Source organism: Alexandromys fortis, unplaced genomic scaffold (assembly GCF_014885135.2).
Source record: "Alexandromys fortis isolate MF-2015 unplaced genomic scaffold, M_Fortis_MF-2015_v1.1 scaffold_14, whole genome shotgun sequence".
Lineage (NCBI taxonomy): Eukaryota > Metazoa > Chordata > Mammalia > Rodentia > Cricetidae > Alexandromys > Alexandromys fortis.
The window spans coordinates 5,780,470-5,802,210 of NW_026067910.1; the positions used below are offsets into that span (position 1 = coordinate 5,780,470).

At 36.1% G+C, this 21,741-nt stretch overlaps 1 protein-coding gene across 2 annotated transcripts in view; it reads left to right on the forward strand.

The window, feature by feature from the left end:
- Kpna5 (karyopherin subunit alpha 5) overlaps positions 1-18,382 on the forward strand; it is a 39,041-nt gene extending 20,659 nt beyond the window's left edge. For both annotated transcript variants that reach the window (XM_050138151.1, XM_050138150.1), the window contains exons 8-14: positions 308-407; positions 4,517-4,680; positions 6,648-6,726; positions 8,706-8,831; positions 10,037-10,164; positions 12,177-12,355; positions 14,998-18,382. In XM_050138151.1, coding sequence (XP_049994108.1) covers positions 308-407; positions 4,517-4,680; positions 6,648-6,726; positions 8,706-8,831; positions 10,037-10,164; positions 12,177-12,355; positions 14,998-15,185 — 964 coding nt within the window. In that variant the 3' untranslated portion in view covers positions 15,186-18,382. The remainder of the gene's footprint in view (positions 1-307; positions 408-4,516; positions 4,681-6,647; positions 6,727-8,705; positions 8,832-10,036; positions 10,165-12,176; positions 12,356-14,997) is intronic.
- The last annotated feature ends 3,359 nt before the right edge of the window (positions 18,383-21,741 follow it).

The following is a 21,741-nucleotide window of genomic DNA, read 5'->3' on the forward strand; positions in this document are numbered from 1 at the left end:
TATTCCCTGCTTCCTGATTGTGTATAATGTAGTCTTTTCATTATTTTATCAAAGGTAATCTTGTACATTTCTTCTGATATCCATTATCTTCAGCCTATTATGACTTAAGTGTTTAGATATTAGATTCAGACTTGAGAAAGATAGAACTATATTTTTAATAAAACTAATGAATTTTAAGTTCACCTTTTCTGTCTTACCAGTTTAAACATCTTATAAAGTCTGTCAAAGAGAACTTAGTTATTACAGGAAAATAGTTGAAATGGAAAAGTGAATGTAAAAGTGACAGTTCTTTTTCCTTTCTTGGCAGGTTATTAACAAATTCAAACAGACTTACCACCACCAGAAATGCTGTATGGGCCCTCTCAAATCTATGTAGAGGCAAAAACCCTCCTCCAAATTTTAGTAAGGTATGAGTGGAATATACGAGTTAAGAAATGTTTCCATAAATAAGTGCCCTTATGGTAAGAGCCTTTTTTTAAAACATTGAGTAGACTCTTTATTTTTGTTATTTTCTCTATTAACTAGACACTGTTTACACATTTAGCAAATTAAATAAATTTTATAGATTTCTACTCTTCTTTTGCCTCTAGTTTCTCTGGCCAGAAACTCCACCATAGCCAGACATCTGTATGTCTTGGAGTTGAGTTAGAAATGTTTGAAGTCTAGTTCTTTTATTTATGGTGAACTACAACTCAGCAATAAGAAAGAACAAGCTACTTACATATGCTTTAATCTCAGTAGCATTAAGCTAAATTAAAGGGGTCTAGGTGTGTCATCTTACATGACTCCATTTACATGTTTTGGAAAAGAAATCTAAAATGAAAATCATATTGGGGAATGTCTGAGCTGAGAAAATTGACCACCCAGGGGCAGAAGGAAATTTTTCAGAATGGTAGAAGATTGTAATTTGATTATATGTTGGTTATTAAAATGTATTCACTTTTACAATGTAAATGACATACCAAAAAGAAATAGACATATTGACTTATGTACTTAAAGTAAGTATAATTTCCATGTTTATACTACCATAATAATCTTGTATTTTTAAGGCATCTGTAAAAGAAATGTTTAATTCTTGATTAGATCATGGATCAGAATACTTGTTTACCTAAAAAGTGTGATTGATACCTTAGATAATACTGTGTCAATATTAAATTTTGTGGGTGTGCCAGGCGACTGGGAATTCATCTTTAATCCCAGCATTTGGGAAGCAGCTTGTAAATTTCAGGACAGCCAGGACTACTTAGTGAGACCTCTTCTCAGCAACAACAAAAACTAAAACAAATGCGGGTATGATAACAATATTGTAGAAAACTTTAGAATGCACCTTTTTCTTAGGAGACATACACCGAAGCATTTAGATGTGGACTATCATGGTAATTTTTGTAATCTGTGAGCTGCTTCCTGTCTTAGGAAAGGCAAATACATAAACATATACAATTGCAGATGTACATGCGAATGTTGAAAGAGAACAGATATGGCAAAACGTTAGCTGATGAATCTGGATGCAGCATGCTAGTGTTGATTGTACTATTGTGCAGAGCTTCTGTAGGTTTGAAGTGTTTCAGAGTACCATATTGAGGAAGGAAATATATCACCTCTTCATACTATAGGATGCAGCACCTTTTACCACTGGGGTTATTGTGATAGCTTTTTAGCAAATCATCCTTATACTTCCTTTTTTAAATTTTTTGCCTATCATTTTCTTTTATTTTCTTTTTTTTTTTTTTGTTCCCAAGAAAGCAGCCAGAAATTTTGTTAAATACCCTGTAAGAATTGTCATACACCAGCCCACTGTGATCTCCCTACCTCGTGTCTTGTTTGCCATCCTCTTTACATTCTGGCCTCACTAAACTGTTTGCTGCTCCTCCAATTCACACAGCATGCTTTGCTTTAGCCATTCTCTATGTTTAAAACAACTAATAAATAGTTCTTAATAAATGATTCTTAACATGTTTGGCCTTAGGAGTTCCTTCTGTTCTTAAACATTATGAAGATCTATATTAGTGACTTTACTGATGCTGTGACCATGGCCAATAAAGCGTTTCATAGGGTTAGAGTCCATGATGTCAGAGCAAAGTAGACAAGCTGCAAATGTATTGACTAGAGCAGAAGCTGTGCGCTCACATCTTTATCCACAAGCAGGAGGTAGAGAACACACTGGTATTGGCAAGAGTCTTGAAACTTCAAAGCCTTCTCCCAATGACACACTTCCTCCAACTAGGCCACACACCCTAATCCTTTCCAAAACAGTTCCAGTTTCACCAACTGGGAACCAAGTGTTCTAACATCTGAGCCTGTAGGGGCCATTGTCATTCAAGCTACCACAGGATCCAAATTCTTTTTCTATATGACTTTCATGTAATAATACTAGATTCAAAATTTAAACTATGGAAATTTTAAATATTTATTAATTTATTTATAAAAATAGCAAGTCAATTATGTGTTCAGTAATAGCTCTTAAAAAAGCATGTTTCAAAAGAAGAATTCAATAACAGTTTCCCTTTTTAAAGAAAAAGATTGTTGGCAGGGGTGGATGCATGCTATTGATGAAGGATCCAATTGTGTTAATTCTGTTTACTAACTTATGGATGGGCATGTGTCTTTTATAAGCCAAATTCTGTATGTCAGCCCTTCTGTTATTCTTAGAGGAAAGATGCAGCAAAAGTAAAACCAGTTTTAGAAGATATAGTTTATGTACTGGTTCAGTCTTTAGTGATCGAGGAAAAACTAACATTAAAACATCCTAATTCTTTTTAATTTATGACATTTTTTAACATATGTACTGCTACTGTTATTTGTAGTTTTGATTTCTGAGTTTTCAACTACTTTTTGTCTAAACATGTCAAACACGAAACCCCAAAATAAGTAATTCATGAGCTTTAAACTGCATTCCTTTCTATGTACCATTATGTAACCTTCTACTCTCCTACCCTGTTACAAATAATTTTTGTTCATGCTGTGAAGTGCTTCTCATTTAAATGAAAATATGAAATTTTTTGAACTAATAAGAAAAGAAAAATTTATAATGAGGTTGGTAAAATCTATGGTAAGAGAAAAATCATTTGTCCATAAAATTATAAAGAACTAAAATGATTCATGCTAGTTTTGTTATTGAAACTTCAGCTTCAGTGCCTGACAGGGCTTAGTTGAACGAGAAAGACATTACACCTGTCTCTGTGTATATAGGAAAGCCATAGAGACCTGTGCATGATTTCAGACATCCACGAGTGGGTTAGGATGTATCTTCAACAGAAAAGGAATGAAAATGAAAGCCATTACTGTATCTCCTATCTGAGAGATAAGATTAAGGGAGATGGAAGGTTGCCAGTTAAAAGGATTCAAAATAAGTTGGTAAGAGACTCAGTACTGGTAATGGGGAAAAGAGCTAATATGTGGGTGATTCCTATGTGAGTGATGCCAGGCATGTTCTTAGCTACTGCATGCGTTCTTCCACACCCAACAGTTCTTTACTGTGTCTGTTTGACAAGTGAAGAAATTTGGATATGCAGATTATAGGTAATTTATTCCTACCACGGAGGTTGCAAATAGCATGTGAACTAGGGCTGTCTGGCAGGAATGTAGCAGAGATCACAGAAGTGAAAACAGCCTTGAGAGCTGTCAGGTGCCTCGCCCACTTTCACACTGATTAGTTGTAGTTGTATGAGGATTGAAATAATTACGGTGCTAGAGGGGTTAAGGCATTTCTTTTGTCATGTTTTAGCTGGTATTTTCTTTGGGTTTTGCTTGTTTGTTTCAGACAATATTTCATTATGTAGTGGGGGCTGACCTCAAAATCTTCATCCTCCTGCCTCAGCCTTCTGAGAACTGGGATTACAGGTGTGCATTTGGACACACCTGTTGAATTTTGTTTTGTTTTAGTTGAAGTTTTACAACATTATTCATTACAGTAAAAAGAGATAGAGCTGAGTATGGTGGCACATACCTGTAACCCTACATTGAGGCAGGATATTGAAATTTGAGACAAGGATAGGGGGTCTGTCTTCTGGCTGGCTAATGTGAGACCAGGGTAGGCAGTCTATATTATGGCTAACTAGCATGTGCAGGGCCCTGAGTTCAAGTCCCAGCATCTTAAAATAAAACAAGAAAAAGAAGTATGTGCTAGCAGTAGTGGCTTCTTATGGAAAACCTTTCAGAATATTTTTTTTACATTTCCTCTATCTTTGCTGCTCAAGTTTATTCAACTTATTTGTATTGAGCACATGTAATGAATAAGAAACTAATAATTTATTTGTTAATATGAAGCATGTAGGCTTTTTAGTCTAAATATTAAATGAAGATACTATATATTTTATTGCTTTAACATGTTTTAGTTAATAACCAATTAATAGCAACCATATTCATTTTGATACTCAAATACTTAATCATAATCTTGAAATAATAGAAGAATTCTTTATTGTATTAGATTTGGGTCTTAAACTAAGTTTCTACATTTTGCTAAGGAATCTTGATACTAAGAGAATAATTAAATATTAACTCTTTTTTTTTCTTACAGGTTTCACCTTGCTTAAACGTCTTATCACGATTGTTGTTTAGCAGTGATCCAGATGTGTTAGCAGATGTTTGCTGGGCCCTTTCTTATCTCTCTGATGGGCCCAATGATAAAATTCAAGTAGTCATTGATTCTGGAGTCTGTCGAAGATTGGTGGAACTTTTGATGTAACTATAATTTACACTTAGTTATTCTGTGATTGTATATTAAGTTTAACAATTAAGATCGTGTTTTTAAACATTTCAAAAGTCACCATCTTTAGGAAGAATGAAAAAGTTACTAACTCCACCCTTTAGAGAGTACCTATAATCCTTAAATACTAGTCCTTTAACATATATTCTGAAATACAACGAAACTACTTTATAAATTAATCTCTGTATGAATTAAACTTTTATTTGATGAAGGAAGGAGCCTTAACTCAGGAATCATTTAGAGAATTTTGTTAGTACCAAAGGTGACATGTGAAATGTTATTAGGAGAGAATAGAGTTACTGCTTTCACAGAACCAGTAATCTAGTTTATTATTCTTTACAATAATTAATTTGAAACAAAGCTAGGAAATTCATTTAGTGTCTCCATGATGTTTCCCCTACTGGCTAATTATTACTACAGTTGTTTATAGTTACAGCTTTTCCATGCAAAGACATTAAAAGAAAATTTCATTTAAAAAGATGTTACACTTCTTTATCCTTCAACCGTCTTTACAGTTGTCTTCATTTTGTTAAAAAGCCATTAATAGCAAACCAGGCATGGTAGTTCATGCCTTTAGTCCCAGCACTTAAGGCAGGGGCAGGTGGATCTCTGAGTTTCAGGCATAGCTAGTTCTAGACCACCCAGAACCACATAGTGAGACCCTATCTCAAAGAACAACAAAACAGAAAGCACAACGGATAGAGTTTGGTTAAAGGGTTGATGTTCCAATATGAGAATAGTATCAGCGAAAGCTAGACAGGCGCAGTGGTATGATTTCTACTAGAGTGGGTAGACAGCAGACCAGAACAAAGTTTAAAGCCAAAAACTCAATTCTTGGTAGCCTCTCTTGTCAAATTATCTTTATGTAGAAGGATATGAAGTAAAGCAACTGACTTTTAGTCAGAAAATACAAAGGGAAAAAGGCTTTGCTGTTAGATTAGAACTAAATCCCTCAGAGTAAACTCATGGCTTTCGAAATAAGGAGCTGTTTAAGTATGTGTGTGCATATGTATGTTAAGTATGTGTGTGCATATGTATGTTAAGTATGTGTGTGCATATGTATGTTAAGTATGTGTGTGCATATGTATGTATGTTAAGGCTTTGGGGCCATGGCCACCTCTCTAAAAATAAGTGAGCACACTGAAGCCACAACTCTTCGTCTTCAAGTATCACTGTTCACTTAAGGAAAGTAGCTTTTCTTAGAGAAATTATTGGATTAGAATGAGGAAAAATTAGATGAACGCAGAAAGCAATTATCTTGGGAATAAATAACATTCATGTATTATTATAAATTAGTGAGTAGCAACAACCCCAGAGTCCACTTTAAAATATGTAGCTGGGTCAGTAGGCAGACAAGGAATATGGTCAAGATGGTAGTCTTCAAAATGATTATAAAAAATACAAATAAGTGCTAATTCAGGTAATGAGCAAACAGATACTAACACTGAAAATGTACATGTATATTTAGAAATATGTGTATACATAAACATATGCATGCAATAACAATTTGTAAAAAAATAGATCATAATTTGAAGAACAGAAGGAAGGGGTATAAGGTAGGGTTTGAAGTGAGAAAAGGGAAGGGAGAAATGTAATTATAATCTCTAAAATAAATTAAATAGGTTAAACAATGGGATTTTTACGTGGTCTCAACTATTCATCAAATAGTATAGAGGAGGAATTGGAATAGAGACGAAGTGTAAAATGATATACAGTCTTAATTAGGACCAGAGTTAAGTACATAATAATAAGACAGAGTATATACAATATGTCATCTAATAAGATAAACTGAGGTGATAATAGCATTTATAATACTGGATTAGATAATTTTTGTTTTTGAAATATTAGTAAAAATTGAGTAGGATCTCTCTATGTACTATTTTTCAACTTATATAAATGTTAACTTATTAGTGTATAAGCTCATATTTTTTTTTATTTTTAGGCACAATGACTGTAAAGTTGTGTCACCTGCATTAAGAGCAGTTGGTAATATTGTGACTGGTGATGATATTCAAACACAGGTAAGTTCAGAATTTATGACACATCATTAGCATTATTGTTTCATATCACTTGATTATATGTTCAAGGCCTTATTAGTATAATTATACAGTTGTCTGTGGCAGTAAGCCCAGTTTTCAGCTTCAGTTACCTTATTGGGAATATACTATCATAGAACCCTGTTAGTGCAAATATACCAAGTGTTCTTCTCAGAGGATTCAAAGTCTTTTTAATTTATTCTTCTCTCATACAATACATCTTGACTGCAGCTTCTCCTCCCTCCACTCTTCCAAATTCCTCCCCCAGCCATCTCCATTTCCCCACATGCCCCAGAAGAGAGCAGGCCTCCCAGGGACATCAATTGGACATGGAATGACAAGGTACAATAGGACCATGCAGAAACCCTCACATTAAGGCTAGGTGAGGCAACTCACTAAGAGGAACAGGGTCCTGAGAACAGGCAAAAGAGTTAGAGACACCCCCACTTCCACTGTCAGGAATCTACCAAAACACTAAGCCAACAACCATACATACATGCACAGGACCTAGCACAGACTCATGCAGGTTGAGTGACTGCCACTTCAGTCTCTGAAAAATTACCATGAGCCCTGCTTAGTTGAGTCCCTAGGCCTTTGGGGCCTGGTGTGCTCAACTCCTGTGGCTCCCACAGTTCCTCCTCTTCTGCAGGACAAGCCCCAAGGGGAGTGACCGGATGGAGACCTCAAACCTGGGCTATCTCATTCAGAATCTTAACTAGTTAGAAGTCATTGAAATAAAGCCGGGTGCCCAGCTAACTAAATCAGTAGAGCTTGAGACTTAAAACAAACTAACAAGGAAATGAATGTGCTATGATCATCCAGTAAGTGCTGTTGAAGATTAATAGAAAGGATGAGTGTGATGAGAAATCTGTAGTTTCTGTAGACAGGGGAACTAAATGAGTAGAGTAGCACTTCAGTAGAGGAGAAAGGCAGATACCCTGAGGTATGTTTAAGAACCATTAAATTTGAATAGGAGCTGTCATTTATTATACATAGGTTATAGACTATGAAGCCAAAGGAAAGATAACAAGGAAATGGTTCCAGAATTGGAGATTAACTTGTAGACACATGCCTGTTTTTGGAGAATGGTAAGAGGTTAAGATTGACTCCAGATTTGGGCTAGACTTCTATTTTGAGAGTAATCATTAGCAGTCAGTCCATAATACCCATTTTAAGGGTAGCTCTCTATACTGGGATACGCTGCACTTACCAGCAAAATTTTCAAGGTCCTAATGCTGCATACCTTCTACCCTCAGTAAATCAAAAAGCATTGTGGATGATTGTGAATATAGGACAAAGCAGACAGTACTTAAGTCAGTTGATTTTTGTCTGAGACAGGGTCTCATTAGTAACTCTGACTGGCTTTGAACTTAAACCTGCTCATCTCTGCTTTTTTAATACTGGGATTAAAGGCATTAGCCACACACCTAATTAGATAATATTTCATTATAAAAGCCAAATTATGAAAGCAGAATAGATTTGTTCTGTACTTGAAATTTTTTGTGATACTATAGAAACCTGTTGGTGAAAGAATATCATTCAGTAATCTGTTTTGAAAATGAGGTTAAATCCTGTCTTCCATCACTAAATCTTTCTTTGAGTAAATTTCTACATTGAACTTTGCAGACATTTCTATGGGTATGACCAGAAATCATAACCGTTTCAAATCTTTCCTACTTGGTAGTAGTCTTCAAAGCATAATCTGTGCTGATAATGCTGGAGCTTTGTTACTTTAATTTGTGTATTTGAAGGCCATGTCTCTGACTCCCACTCTGGTGGAGAACTGCACTAGCTCTAGGTAAGCTTTGCAAAAAGCAAGGTGGAAAGGTTAACAGTTGCCTAATTTTTACCCTGAGAGGAATTTCTTTCTTTGTTTTCAGATTGATTTCTGTACTTCTGAGTAATTCATAAGATTTTTGCATTTATACTAAAACCCTTTTTGTCTTCTGTCTTACCCAATTTAGGTCATTTTGAACTGTTCTGCATTGCCCTGCCTCTTACACTTGATGGGTAGTCCAAAGGAGTCCATTAGAAAGGAAGCCTGCTGGACCATTTCTAACATCACTGCAGGAAACAGAGCTCAGATCCAGGTAAGTGCCTTGCAGAGTTGAGATGGCAATAGGAGGGTCTACGCTGAGATACCCGGCATTCAACATGACCTTTTCTTCTCTAAATAATAGCATTTGTGTTTAGTATTCGAGTGAGGAATACCAATTACGTCTATAAAAGTGTCTGAACCATAAAGTTAGTCTAGATAAATGGATGGTTTCTGCTGAGCACTGTATACAAGTATCTGAACCATAAAGTTAGTCTAGAGAAATGGATGGTTTCTGCTGAGCACTGTAGCTCCCACCTGTAATCCTGGTACTTAAGAAGCTGAAGCAGAAGGAAAGTAGGATTTTGAGGCCAAATGGGCTATATAGGAAGGGACACGTCGTCTGGAAAAAAGAAAAGATTTTTTTCATTTTGAAAAAAAAAAAAATGTGTCACATCAGGTTTAAATTGAGAGAGATCCAGGATGATGATTTTGGGGCCAGAATGGACTGTATGGGGAGACCCGGTCTGGGCAGAGGATTAAATGTTAGGAATCATCTTTCTGTTGGCTTTCAGTGTTTATTAGGTCTGTCAACTTTTTTGAGCCAAAGAACACCCACTTGGTTAGTCACATGCCTACAGTTTATCACCTTTGATGTTTATATTTTACTGACACAGTCTCCATTCTTTACAAAAGCTCATTTCTTTTTTCAGGAAAAAAAAAGCAGTTAAAGTGTTGACAGATTATAAACAGAATCTTTTGAAAGTGTCTTACATTTTAAAATTTAAAAAAATTGTGTGTGGGGGCTGGAGAGATGGCTCAGTGGTTAGGAGCACTGACAGCTCTTCCAGAGGACCCGCGGTTCAATTCCCAGCAACCACATGGCAGCTCACAGCTGTCTGAGAGTCCAATTCCAGGGGATCTGACACATTTACGCCAATGCACATAAAATAAAATTAAATTTAAAAAAAAAGTTGTTTGTGTGTGCACCTGAGTGAGTTTATGTAAAGCACCATGTGTAGAGGTTCCTGTGGTAGCCAGGATGTCAGATCCCCTGGAACCTAAGACACGGGTCATCAGGAGTCCCCTGGTGTCTTTGCTGTGACCCAAACCCATGTCCTCTGTAAAGGGCAAACCCCTAACTGCTGAGCCATCCTCCGGCTGCTCTCAGATTTTAAAGCCTCTTTACTTCAGTACTCCATGTGACAGTAGTTCTGAAACAGTATTTGATTAATTTTGTGGGATTATTTTTCTTCTTAGGCTGTCATAGATGCAAGTATTTTCCCTGTTTTGATTGAGGTTCTCCAGAAAGCGGAATTTCGTACCAGAAAAGAAGCAGCATGGGCTATAACTAATGCCACATCGGGAGGCACTCCAGAGCAAATAAGGTGGACTTAGATTCTTTAACACTGTCTTTTAATATGAATCAGACAATTTGAAATAAACTTTTTTTATTGATTGATGAAACTAACATTTTTAGGTCTGTTTGACATGCATTACAGGAAACGACAGCATTTGCTGTATCTTTTCATTAGGTTTCTTTTATTATTTTGCTTAAGTGAAAGTTAACCCATCTTCCTCGGTAGAGATTAGAACTTTGAATGGAAGAATTTGTTGATTTGCAGAATAAACTGTCATGGGTATTAGATTTGTTTCAAGCATTAAAATCACAAACTTAACTTCATTTTATAGAAGTAACAAATATGAATGTCAGCATGTTTAAAGTAAGATTAAAATATGCATTTGTTTAATGGTCTTCTCTCTCTACTGGTTGTTGTCTTGCAGTAGATAGTGTAATACTTCTATGCACAGTTTGTCCTTGGCCTTCTGTACTATGTTAATAATCTATGCCTTTTATTAAATATATTACTGACAGCATTCAGAATTGGTCCATGACTAAGTAAGCCTGGCCAAATACTGATCAAGTCCTCATCCTTTGGTAAACTTGTGAGAGGATCAATTTTGACAGAATCATTTAACCTTTCTAGTCCAGTTTCTTCTTGCTAATGAATTGAGTAACTGTATCAAAAGTGAAATGTATGCACTTGGAATGCTCAGGACAGTGCTTAATGAACATTAGGTTCTCAGTTAGAATAAGGTACTGCTGTCTTTTGTAATTGTCATTTCAAATATTGATTCCAGTCTCTTTGTATCATGTGTCTTCAATCTTTTTGACTTGTGTAGCAAAGATAGACTTTGTACCTCAGATAAATTTGACTTCTCTATATAACCCTCTCATTTTAACAGTCCTTCCATAAAACTCGAAGTCACTATTTAAGAAATATTTTCTAATAAATATGTAACTCTTAAAACTTTATAAAGTAAGACAAATTATGATGTTATGTTAATGAATCAAAGGATTTTAAGTCCACCAGGCGTTAGATCATTATCTTGTTTGTTTTTGGTTTTTAGAGACAAGTTCTCACTGTTGTATGCCTTTTTCAATGCCATACATTTTCCCACAAAAGCTGTACAATATTTGAAAATACATGTATACACACACACACACACACACACTCCTTTTTTAAAGGAGCAGAAACTTCTATAAAATACTTCCTGTTGGGAAAGTGGGGTAGAGAGCTCAAAGGCACATAACTAACTAAAAATGGAATTAGAATTTGAAAGCATGCAATCTGGCTTCAAAGCCTGTTTTTGCCCTTTGTGTTTCATTTATATTAGAGGAAGTGGAAAGTAGGTAATAGTAATGCATTAGGCAATTATGGGCTATTTCAATAAACAGTACTGGTTAACATTTACCAGTTAGCGTGTTTTCTTCTTTCGATCCTTTGAATTTCTGAAACATAGTGTATGTTTCAGAGCATTGGCTGTGATTGCTGTTGTAAGAAATCTTTTGATTTAATTTGGTGTTTCCTTTCCTTCTCATTTGTACCTTCCCAACGAATAAACCAAGGAGGAGGGAGGGAAGGAAAGAGAGAACACATTTCACTTTTAAAAAAGAATGGGTGGAACCTACTATTTCTAGCCCTCCTCTGCAAAATCACCCAAGTGCTGGTCTGTGTGTATACATTTTGTAGTATTTATAATTCTATTATTGCTAAGTACATGAAACTGGATAACAGGAGAAAAAGGGTTGCAGATTGCAATGTAAATAAAATACTTTCTGCATTTAAGCCAGATATAGAGACATACCCCTGTAATCCCAGCACTCAGGAGGCAGAGGCAGTCAAATCTGTGAGTTCAAGGCCAGCCTGACCTACATAGCAAGTTCCAGGCTAGCAAGGGCTACATAGTGAGACCCTGACTCAAAAAAGAACAGCAACAAGTGTGTATAAAAACACTTTTATTATTGGTTATATAACATTTCATTCTGGTTTTGTCTTATTATGATTTACATTGAATAAACCCTCCTCCCCCATTTCTCTTTAAAATTTTGGTGAAGGTATTTGGTAACCTTGGGCTGCATTAAACCACTTTGTGACCTTTTGACTGTCATGGACTCCAAAATAGTTCAAGTGGCTTTGAATGGACTTGAAAATATTTTACGTCTTGGAGAACAAGAATCTAAGCAGAACGGAATGAGTGTCAATCCATACTGTTCTCTCATTGAAGAAGCTTATGGTAAGCAGGCAGTTGAAAGTTTGTAATTATAGTTAATTCATAATGACCTGCCCTAAAAGGCCTCTCCCCCTTCTGCACCTCCACCCTCCCCCATTCCATCAGTTTTCTTCATTATAAATGCAGTATAATATTTAAAAATAATTACCCATGACTCATTGCAGCAATTCATCTTCATCGTTTACTTTTCTTTTTACTATTTAATTTTCCTTGTATACCTTCCTTTTTATATTTTTGAAAAAGTACTTTAAATTGATTTAAGTAGTGTGTGTTGTACATTTCTCCATGATTGAATAGATGTATAAGGTATTAAATAGATGTGTAAGTATAGTTTGAGTAATATTTTAGCAGTTTTAGCTACATGCTTATAATTGATCATTAGTTTCTAAATTGTTTAGTGCTTTATATAAGCAAAATAATCATATTTTTGTGTGAAATTTTATTTCTTCTCTTTACTAGTAGCAGTTTGGGGCTTGGTTTGGGATTTTTTTTTTTAATAATAACTGTCAGCTGTGTAGCTGAGACAGGCATAGAACTCACTATATAGCCCAACATTGGCATCCACCTCAGTTTCCAGCATTTGCATTCCTGAAAATTCATCTGGACATAATGGTCCATGCCTCCTGGGTGCTGGGTTTAAAGTTATGTGTCAGTCACTACCATCTGGCAAAAATTAATTTTTGTTGGTCAGATTTTTCTCTCCTTCCCTTCTCCTTCCCTCCCCTTTGGTTTGGGGGGGGGGAGGGCAACAGCTTCTGCCTGTGCGGTCCTTGCTATCCTAGAACTTGCTGTGTAGACCAGCTGATTAATCACAGAGAGCCTCCTGCTTCTCTCTCCCAAGTGCTGGGATTAGAGATGTACAGCACCAAACTTATCTTACTCAATTTTTTTTTGTCTTCTTAAGAAATTTAACTCACAATAGAGTTGAACCTAAATTGAATTTTAAAAGATTTATTAATAGGAATATTTACTGTTCTCTATTAAGTCTCATTTTTTTGTATATTGAAGCTTTTACTTAAGATTCTTAAATGAAGCCTGAGGTATATTAACCTTATTTCAAAATATGTAAGATATCTGTGGCTCCCCATGGCTTGCTCAACCTGCTTTCTTATATACTCCAGGGTTACCTACCCAGGGTTGGCACCACCCACAATGGATGGGCCCTCCTCCGTCAATCACTAATTAAGAAAATGCCCAGAAGCTTGCCCGCAGCCTGATCTTATGGAGGCATTTTCTCAGTGTAGTTTTCCTTTCCCAGATATATTTAGGCTGTGTCATGTTGACAAAATCCAGCCAGCACACTGTGCTCGTTTAGGACCCAGATTCTGTTCCAGTAACCACATGAGCAGGTCACAACCTCCTGTTTCAGGTGATCCAAAGATTCAGACTTTTTTAGGCTCCTGCATGCACATAAATTCAAGCTTGCTGACATACATACACATAAATAAAAAATAAAGTTAAAAATCAGTATTTCCTTATGAAAAGTCTTTTTAATCCCAGATTATACTGGAGTTTGGGGGTGTTCTGTGTTTGTGTACAGAGACGGTGGCTGCTTTGCTTATTCCTTACTGTACAATATCCAATGTCAGGTCTTCTTTAAAAAGTGTTTTTATTATTAGTGTGTGTTTGTGGACATGAGTTCCACAGTGCACACGTGAGTGTCAGAGGATAGCTTTGTGGCATCAGTTCTCGCCTTCCACTTCCGGGGGGCTGCCAGGTGTGTATGGCAAGTACCGTTACCTGCTGAGTCATCTAGTTGGCCCAATGTAAGTTGTCTTTGAATGAAAAATATTCTAGCATTACTCAAATCTGTGTAGAATTTTTTTCCTGAAAGCAATAAAATAGGATGATATACATTTCTCTCATTCTTTCAGAATGAAGTTTTTTTTTTCTCAAGGTTCATTTATAGGTTGTACTTTGGGGACATTTTGTAACTATATATGATATTTTGTTGTGAAGTGTCATGGATTCAAATATAGTTAGCATGTATTTCATACCGAAACCCTCTAGTTCAAAATGGTTTACTTTGTTTATTAGCTTTGTTTCTCTTTTGGTTCTTCATTGTTTAGCATTGTTCTAGAAAGGGTCTGTGGAGTTAGTCTAAAACTAGACTTCTGTAACTCAAGTGCAGATAATGGAACTTCTTGTCTTAGTCAAGAACACACAGCAGCAGGCTGGCTAGAGCTTGTAATCTTCCTTCCTAGCTGGTGTCTGTCTTCACGTTGTACTTCCCTGTACTTCCCCCCTGTTTACTTATTTATGTATTCTTATTTAGAAAGGCTGTATTCCATTAGCCTGGGCTGTCCTGGAGCTCTTTGTGTAGTCAAGGATGATCTTGAACTTTTGCCTATACAGTGCTAGGATTTCAGGCATGTACCACTTGCCTGGTTTTATGCAGTAATAGTGTTTGAATCTATGGTTTCCTGTGTGCAAGTCAAGCATTCTTACCAAGTGAGCTACATCCCTAGGTTCCTATACTCGTCATTCTTAAAGAATATGGCTTAAGTGTAAACTCATTGATTTGTGCAAAAAATAAATTGAAAAATTTCTGAAGTGAATGGATGCTATTGTTTTGTTATTTTCATATAATATATACCGAAGCCCTAATAATAATTTGTTTCTTGTATGTGTTCTTTCTGTGATAGGCTTGGATAAAATTGAGTTTCTGCAAAGTCATGAAAATCAGGAAATTTATCAAAAGGCTTTTGATCTGATTGAACACTATTTTGGTGTAGAAGATGATGATCCCAGCATTGTACCTACAGTGGATGAAAGCCAGCAACAGTTTGTATTTCAGCAGCAGGAGGCACCAATGGAAGGATTTCAGCTCTAACGGGTGGTGAAGAAAATGACTGACGAAAGTGGCTAGCTTCTGATTTCTCTTTCACATTACCAGTATTGGTAGAAATATTTTTATGTAATATGGAAAAGAAAAAATACGATGCACTTTTAAAAAGCAAAAATGAAACGAAAGTTTCCATTCAGATGCACCCCTTTTAAAATAGATTTCTGTTTGTTGTTTTGGTTGTTCGTTTTGATGTAGCTATGTTTGTCTTCTGTTGTTTGAACTTTTATAGCTATTTGTGAATATAAATTCATTATGCAATTATTTCACTCAAGCTTGAAAAGGAGGGCTTGGTGTTATATAATGGTTCTGAACTTTTCAAGTATCCTTGAAAACTGCACAATAGCAGTGTTGTGAATATTGATAATTGCATTTTGGCAGGAAGTCTGGCAGTGCCCAGGCTTTACTAAATCTACCTCTGTCTTGAAGCAAACATAAAAGCAAAAAAGCTTCAGAAGCACGAAGTCATATAAGAGCTGAATTAAAATATGATAATCTTTATTAGATTATAAATCACTGTGCTATAGGTTATACTCCAAACAATTGCAACAGAAAGCATACAGAATTTATTTATAAAACAGAAGAAATAGTGTGCTGATTGTTCAAATGTGGCAGATATGAAGAGAGAAGCTGTTTGTGTTGATCATATTGTATACCTAAAAAACACTTAAATATCTGTGTTGTTCACATAAAATACAACTAGTCTAGTATATTTTATATTTTATCCAGATATGCTATCACTTTTGGAATAGTGTTTATCCTCACTCTTTATTTTAAAGAGGATCATAACAGAGGTGATTATGAGTCTAAAGTAGCTACTTAATTAAAAATGTAATTGTTTCCTCTGAGCTTTCAGAAAATTTGAAACATTTTATTCTTTGTATAGTTGTGAACTTGAGTACTTGAATGACAAAGTTATGTACTAGATTTTGTTAAATACATTTAATGTTTCAACTAAATGAGGATGCTAATGAAAACTGCTAAGGATGGTTTAATGTGTAGAAGTCCACATTAGGAATATTTCCTTTTAGTAATGCACAGCAGGTGATGCTGCTGCTTATTATGAACTGTGTGCTGATGACCTTTGTATCAGATCGGCCAGTCTGCATATGTGTTTTATGAGTTAACAGCAAACAGTCTCTTGGAATATGAAAGTCTAAAAGATTTTGATAGAAAATTTATATTTATTTACCTACATGTGTATTATGCCCATAGAACTGTGCTTGGTAGAATTTTCTAAGAGGATGTGGGATTGTTGAACTCAGTCTTTCGATTTATAGTTATATGCAGGTTATGGATATATCCAGCTATATACTTAAGAATACTTATGTAAAACCTAATTTACAGCGCTTTTAAGATGGGGACTAAAACAGTTTTGATATGATTAATAGTCTAGTCTGTAAAATATTTCATTTATCATAGCATCTGTAATGTTTCTTCTGGAAATGAGAGGCATGTGGCATAGGAATGTTTATACGGGGTACTTTTAAATAGAAGGACACTTTGTGAGCTATGTATATCATGAATCTAAGCTTTAGCAGACACTTAAGCCCTACAACCATGAAATCTAGGTTTAAATAGTTTCCATCCATAGGGCTGACTGTAACTGTTGGTCTTTTTATACTGTAAGTAGAAGATTGTGTCTGTGCCCTTTTTATTATAATGGAAGTTACAGGGTTAAGTATAAAAAGTTTTCCTTTTACATTATATACATTAAAAGAAACAGGGTAGTGATATAAAGATTACCAAGCTGATGGGTGAATTTATCACATAAACACTGTTTTATGGTGCCGATGTTTATAAGTGTATGGTGACAGGGTATTCACAGTTCTTTGTAATCAGTTAGTTGAACTTGTTGATGCAGCATACTTCAAACCTAGCCAGCTGTGCCTGCTTTGACAACCCAGTAGTCACTATAACAAATCTCTAAGCCAAATCTTCCAAAAAATAGCTCTTACAGAAGAAACTTTTGTGTGTGTGTGTGTGTACATGCATACACATACATGGGAGCATATATACACACACACACAAAAAAAATGTTTGCAGATACATAGAATGAATGACCTATCAAAGGAGATTTTAGAATATGCCAGTGGGACAAATGTATTTCTAAGCACAGAACTTGACCACACTTTAAACATTTAAATACACATTTAATTTATTGGATCTGCATCTTGCATAATTGATTAGATTTGAATGTATGGCACTTGGTTCCACTTTAAGTCTAATTCTTTTTTGTTAAACCAAGTCTAAGAGATAGCTTTGTAAGTGCACCATGTAAAATGCCTCCAAATTTGTTTTCATTATCATAATATCGTCCCTCATGACACAACTTAATAGGTTGCTTTTCTAAGATGTATGACACTTCTATATAAGTACTGTGCCAAATAAAATAAAATGTGTTTTAGGGAATTCTTATGATATTAATGCAGATACCAAGAAAAATGCTTGAAAGAGTCCATTTAATTCAATTGGTCCTTTAGTTAAAGTTACTTGAACTTGAATTTCTACTGGTTGAACTATGCAATCATGCCTACTTGTTTTATAACTACTTGATGCACTGTCCTTGGTTCTTACTGTTCATTTAGTTGTTTTTACTGTAAGTTCTAATTTGAAAGTTTATTCTAACCTAATTTTTAGTGTTCTTAACTTTTAGTGTCATTTGTCACTTATTGGTAGCACCTAAACCAGGGTATTTTTTTGTTTTGCTTTTTGTTTTTAAAGTATATCTGCTGGCACAGAAATAGCTTCTCATTTGGTTCCTGAAACCTGTTTGCAGTTAAAGACTGACTCAGTGGGTGCAGAACTAAAGAAGAATTTATTACCTCCGCTTTTATAGTTTTTCTTCTTTAGTAAGGAGTATTATGGAAAAAGTAAGCTTAAAAGAGTCTGTGGATTTTTGTTACTGTTCTGAATTCAGCAATCTACTTGTTGCTTAATTTGATACTGTGAAATAAAATAAACTTCTATTCCTTTCGGTACATAGCACTGATGTTTTCTGAAATGTGACATGCTATTAAGTAGCCCGGATAGCAGGGCTCTAAAAGGTTGTTGTCACCTGATTGGGAAGTGAGATGAGATGAGGAGATTCTCACCTAACTAAATGAACAAACATTTGAGCATTATGCAATATTATGAAATGTTACACACTACTAAACACAATAAAATACTGTTTTGCAGTTGCATTTATACGTGTGTTTATTTTCATTTTTATTGCTGAGATTGTATGTTCCCAATGGAATAAAAACAGATGCAATCATCAGTTAACAGTCTGTCCATTTCTATAAAACAAGAAACATAAAAAGTAGTTCATTCAAAACTAGTTAGAAAAAGAGAAAAAAAGGGGACCTCCCCCCAAAAAATAGAACAAGTAGCAGGATGCTAGACATAAGTCAGTTCTGTCAGTTATCACAGTGATTTTAATGAGGTGTTTAAGTGCGTAAGCATAATGGGTCGCTGTACTAAACACATTTCTACTGCCAGGATAAAGCGCCACGGTCCAGTCAACTTCCAGGGGGATTGGAGACCTCAACACCAGTCTTTTGAAGCCTCAGAATTTACCCCAGTGACACACTTCCTCCAGCAAGGCCATATCTCCTATGCTTCCTAAGCAGAAACCAACTAGGGACCAAGTATTTAAATGCCAGAATGACATTAGACATCTCATTTAAACATTTAAACCACTGCAGTAGTGTAAATCTCACAAAAGACTATTGAAAATGGAAACATTGTCAAGTAAAGTGAGCAAGTCCCATGAGGTAGTTTTGCTTTTTTGTTTGTTTGGGTTTTTGTTGTTGTTGTTGTTGTTTTAAAAAGTTGCACACTTCTCCAGATTGGTATTACTCATTTTACTCCCATCAGTAGTATATACAGGCTCTCTTTTGCACATCCTAAACGGCGTTTGTTATCTTGTTTGTTGTTTGCTAGTAGTTATTCTAATGAAGGAGATAGTATTTCATTTTGTTTTGATGTGTATGTGTCTGATGACTAATGAAGTTGAGCCCTTCTGGTACATATCCCAAAGCAATGAAACTGCTACAGCAAAAAGATAAGTGCACCTTGGGTTATTATCGTAGCACTGATTAACAGCCAAGATATAAAACAGCCTACAATTAAGTTACATGGGCCAAGGATCAAGGGGATTCGAATTTTTTTTTTTTTTTTTTTTTTTTTTTTTTTACAAAAGAAATTGTAAAGCAGTTGTTAGGACAACCTTTGCTGCTGGGCAGTGCTGATCTGAGCATCTCCCATAGCCTGTGAATTACAAGGGGACTGGCCCAGACACGGGTGAGTTCTAAGGATTGTTTTCCCTTATTTGCCCTTTCTGGGGGTTGTTTTGATGGCCTTGGGTAGTAACTACACCTGCTCAATTTAGCTGAAGACAGAAGGAAACTGCTGCCTCGGTGAAACCATGTCCCCTTATGCCTACCTACTATGATTGGCATAAGGGGACAGAGTTCTGCCTGTCTTGGCTTTTAACTCAGATTTCAGGGGTTCCCTGCCTAGCTGACTGTCTTTAAACTCTGTAGGAAGGCAAATGGGGCAGTCATAGGTCCCTTTGATTATGCAAATTACTGCTCGTCCACATTTTTCTCTGACGTTTTATGCTAGAGTTCAAATTTGAGTCCTTGTTGCTCCGTTTTGTCAGGAAATGGCACCAGTCTACCGTGTTCTCTTCACAGCTGGAAAGTAGGCTTCTGCCTCACTTGCAGTTATACTTTTTTCTTGCATCTTGTTTGTCTTTTATCTCATTTATTCTGAGATAATTTGGTTACATTGATTTGTCTGGTTTCATTTATTGAAGTTTCTGCCTTTAATTTTTTAGTTTCTAGGTTTGGAAGGGTTGTTTGGTGCTTTTTGGTTTTGGTTTGTTTCTGGGTTTTTTTGTTTTTTGGTTTTGTTTGTTTGTTTGTTTTGTTTGTTTGTTTTTGCTATGCTGCCCCGAGCATATTTGCATTCTATATTTTTTGTAAGAAAACCGGTTTGTAAAGCTAAAAAAAAACCCTAATGATTAAAAAGTACATGCTAAATAAAGAGCATGTAGGGCAAGATACATAATTTTTTAGCAGAATTTTTAAAATTTATTTATTATGTTTACAATGTTCTGCCTGCATGTATGCCTGCCCGCCAGAAGAGGGCGCCAGATCCCATAGATAGCTGTGAGCCACCATGTGGTTGCTGGGAATTGAACTCAGGAGCTCTGAACAAGCAGCCAGTGCTCTTAACCTCTCTGAGCCATCTCTCCAGCCCTAAGATACGTAATTTTTAAAACGTTTGAAGGCGATTGACACACTTTTTCCTTTTTTATTTTTTAGTGGTTTGTTTATTTTGAGGCAGGATTTGTCTATATAGTCCTGGCTGTCCTAGAACTCACTCTGTAGATCAGGCTGGCCTCGAACTCACAGAGATCCACGTGCTTCTGCCTCCCGAGTGCTGGAATTAAAGGTGTGTGCCACCACCGCCTGACTCTTTTTCTATTTTTTAAAATCACTTTTATAATTGCTGTTTTAATATTTCATCAATAAAATAAATTCTGGAATAATTCTTAGACTTTTTGTCAGCTAGGAAAAGTATAACTAAAGGGACTATCCAGGTACCAAATACTAGAGACCTTGGGTTGAAAATTAGTATTGGTGTTTTTGTTTCTTTATTTGGAGACAAGGTCTCACACTGTAGTCCAGGCTATCTTTGACCTCATGGGAAAACTGCCTCAGCACAGTGCTTGGGTTACATACATGAGATACGATTGGTGGGTGAAAGTTAGCAGTACAAGGAAGAACATAGCTATACACTTTATGCATGAACATCATAATGTAATGGTAAGAGCCCATACACCAGCTGCATGCTGTATGATTCCATCTAAAGTTCAAAAGCAAGTAAAACGAATCAACAGGGAAACCTAGAAAAATGGTTACCTTTTCAGTGTTCCACGTTGTGAGAGAATAGAGTTCTGGACTCCTGTTGATTTTATTTCGGGCAGCGAGCATATCCAGTGCTGTAATCCGTGGAGTCTGGATCTTGAGATCTGATTCTGACAATAAGGAAATGCAGAAAGGACAGGCACGCTCTAGAATAAATTCAGGTGCAGTGTGCACACTGATGAATCGCACTACTACCACCACCACACCCCATTTATTATATACAGCACAGGGGGAGCCATAAGCTAGCCTCCATAGGAGGTGTCTGTTGGCAGGCTGTCTCGAATTGTAAACATCCGGGAGGAGGAAGCTGCAGTTGCTAGTGTTTGTACACACTGATCAAGCCTCTGTAAACACTGGCACTTGGATCAGAGGAAGAAGCTTTTCCCAATTTCAAGCCCAGCCAGATGGGAAACAGCTTTGCTAATTTCCCATGGGTTCAAGGGCTGGGGTCTTTGTCACAGCTGTGTCCATATCAACAATACATTCACTCAGGATTGCACTCAGTTGGAGCTTCCTTCTGAAGACTCCCCCCACCCCAACAGCAGGGACTTACTCCTGGACCCCAGATTTGCCACAAACCACACCCAAACACCAGTTTCCCCAGAGATCCTTTATTAAGTAGG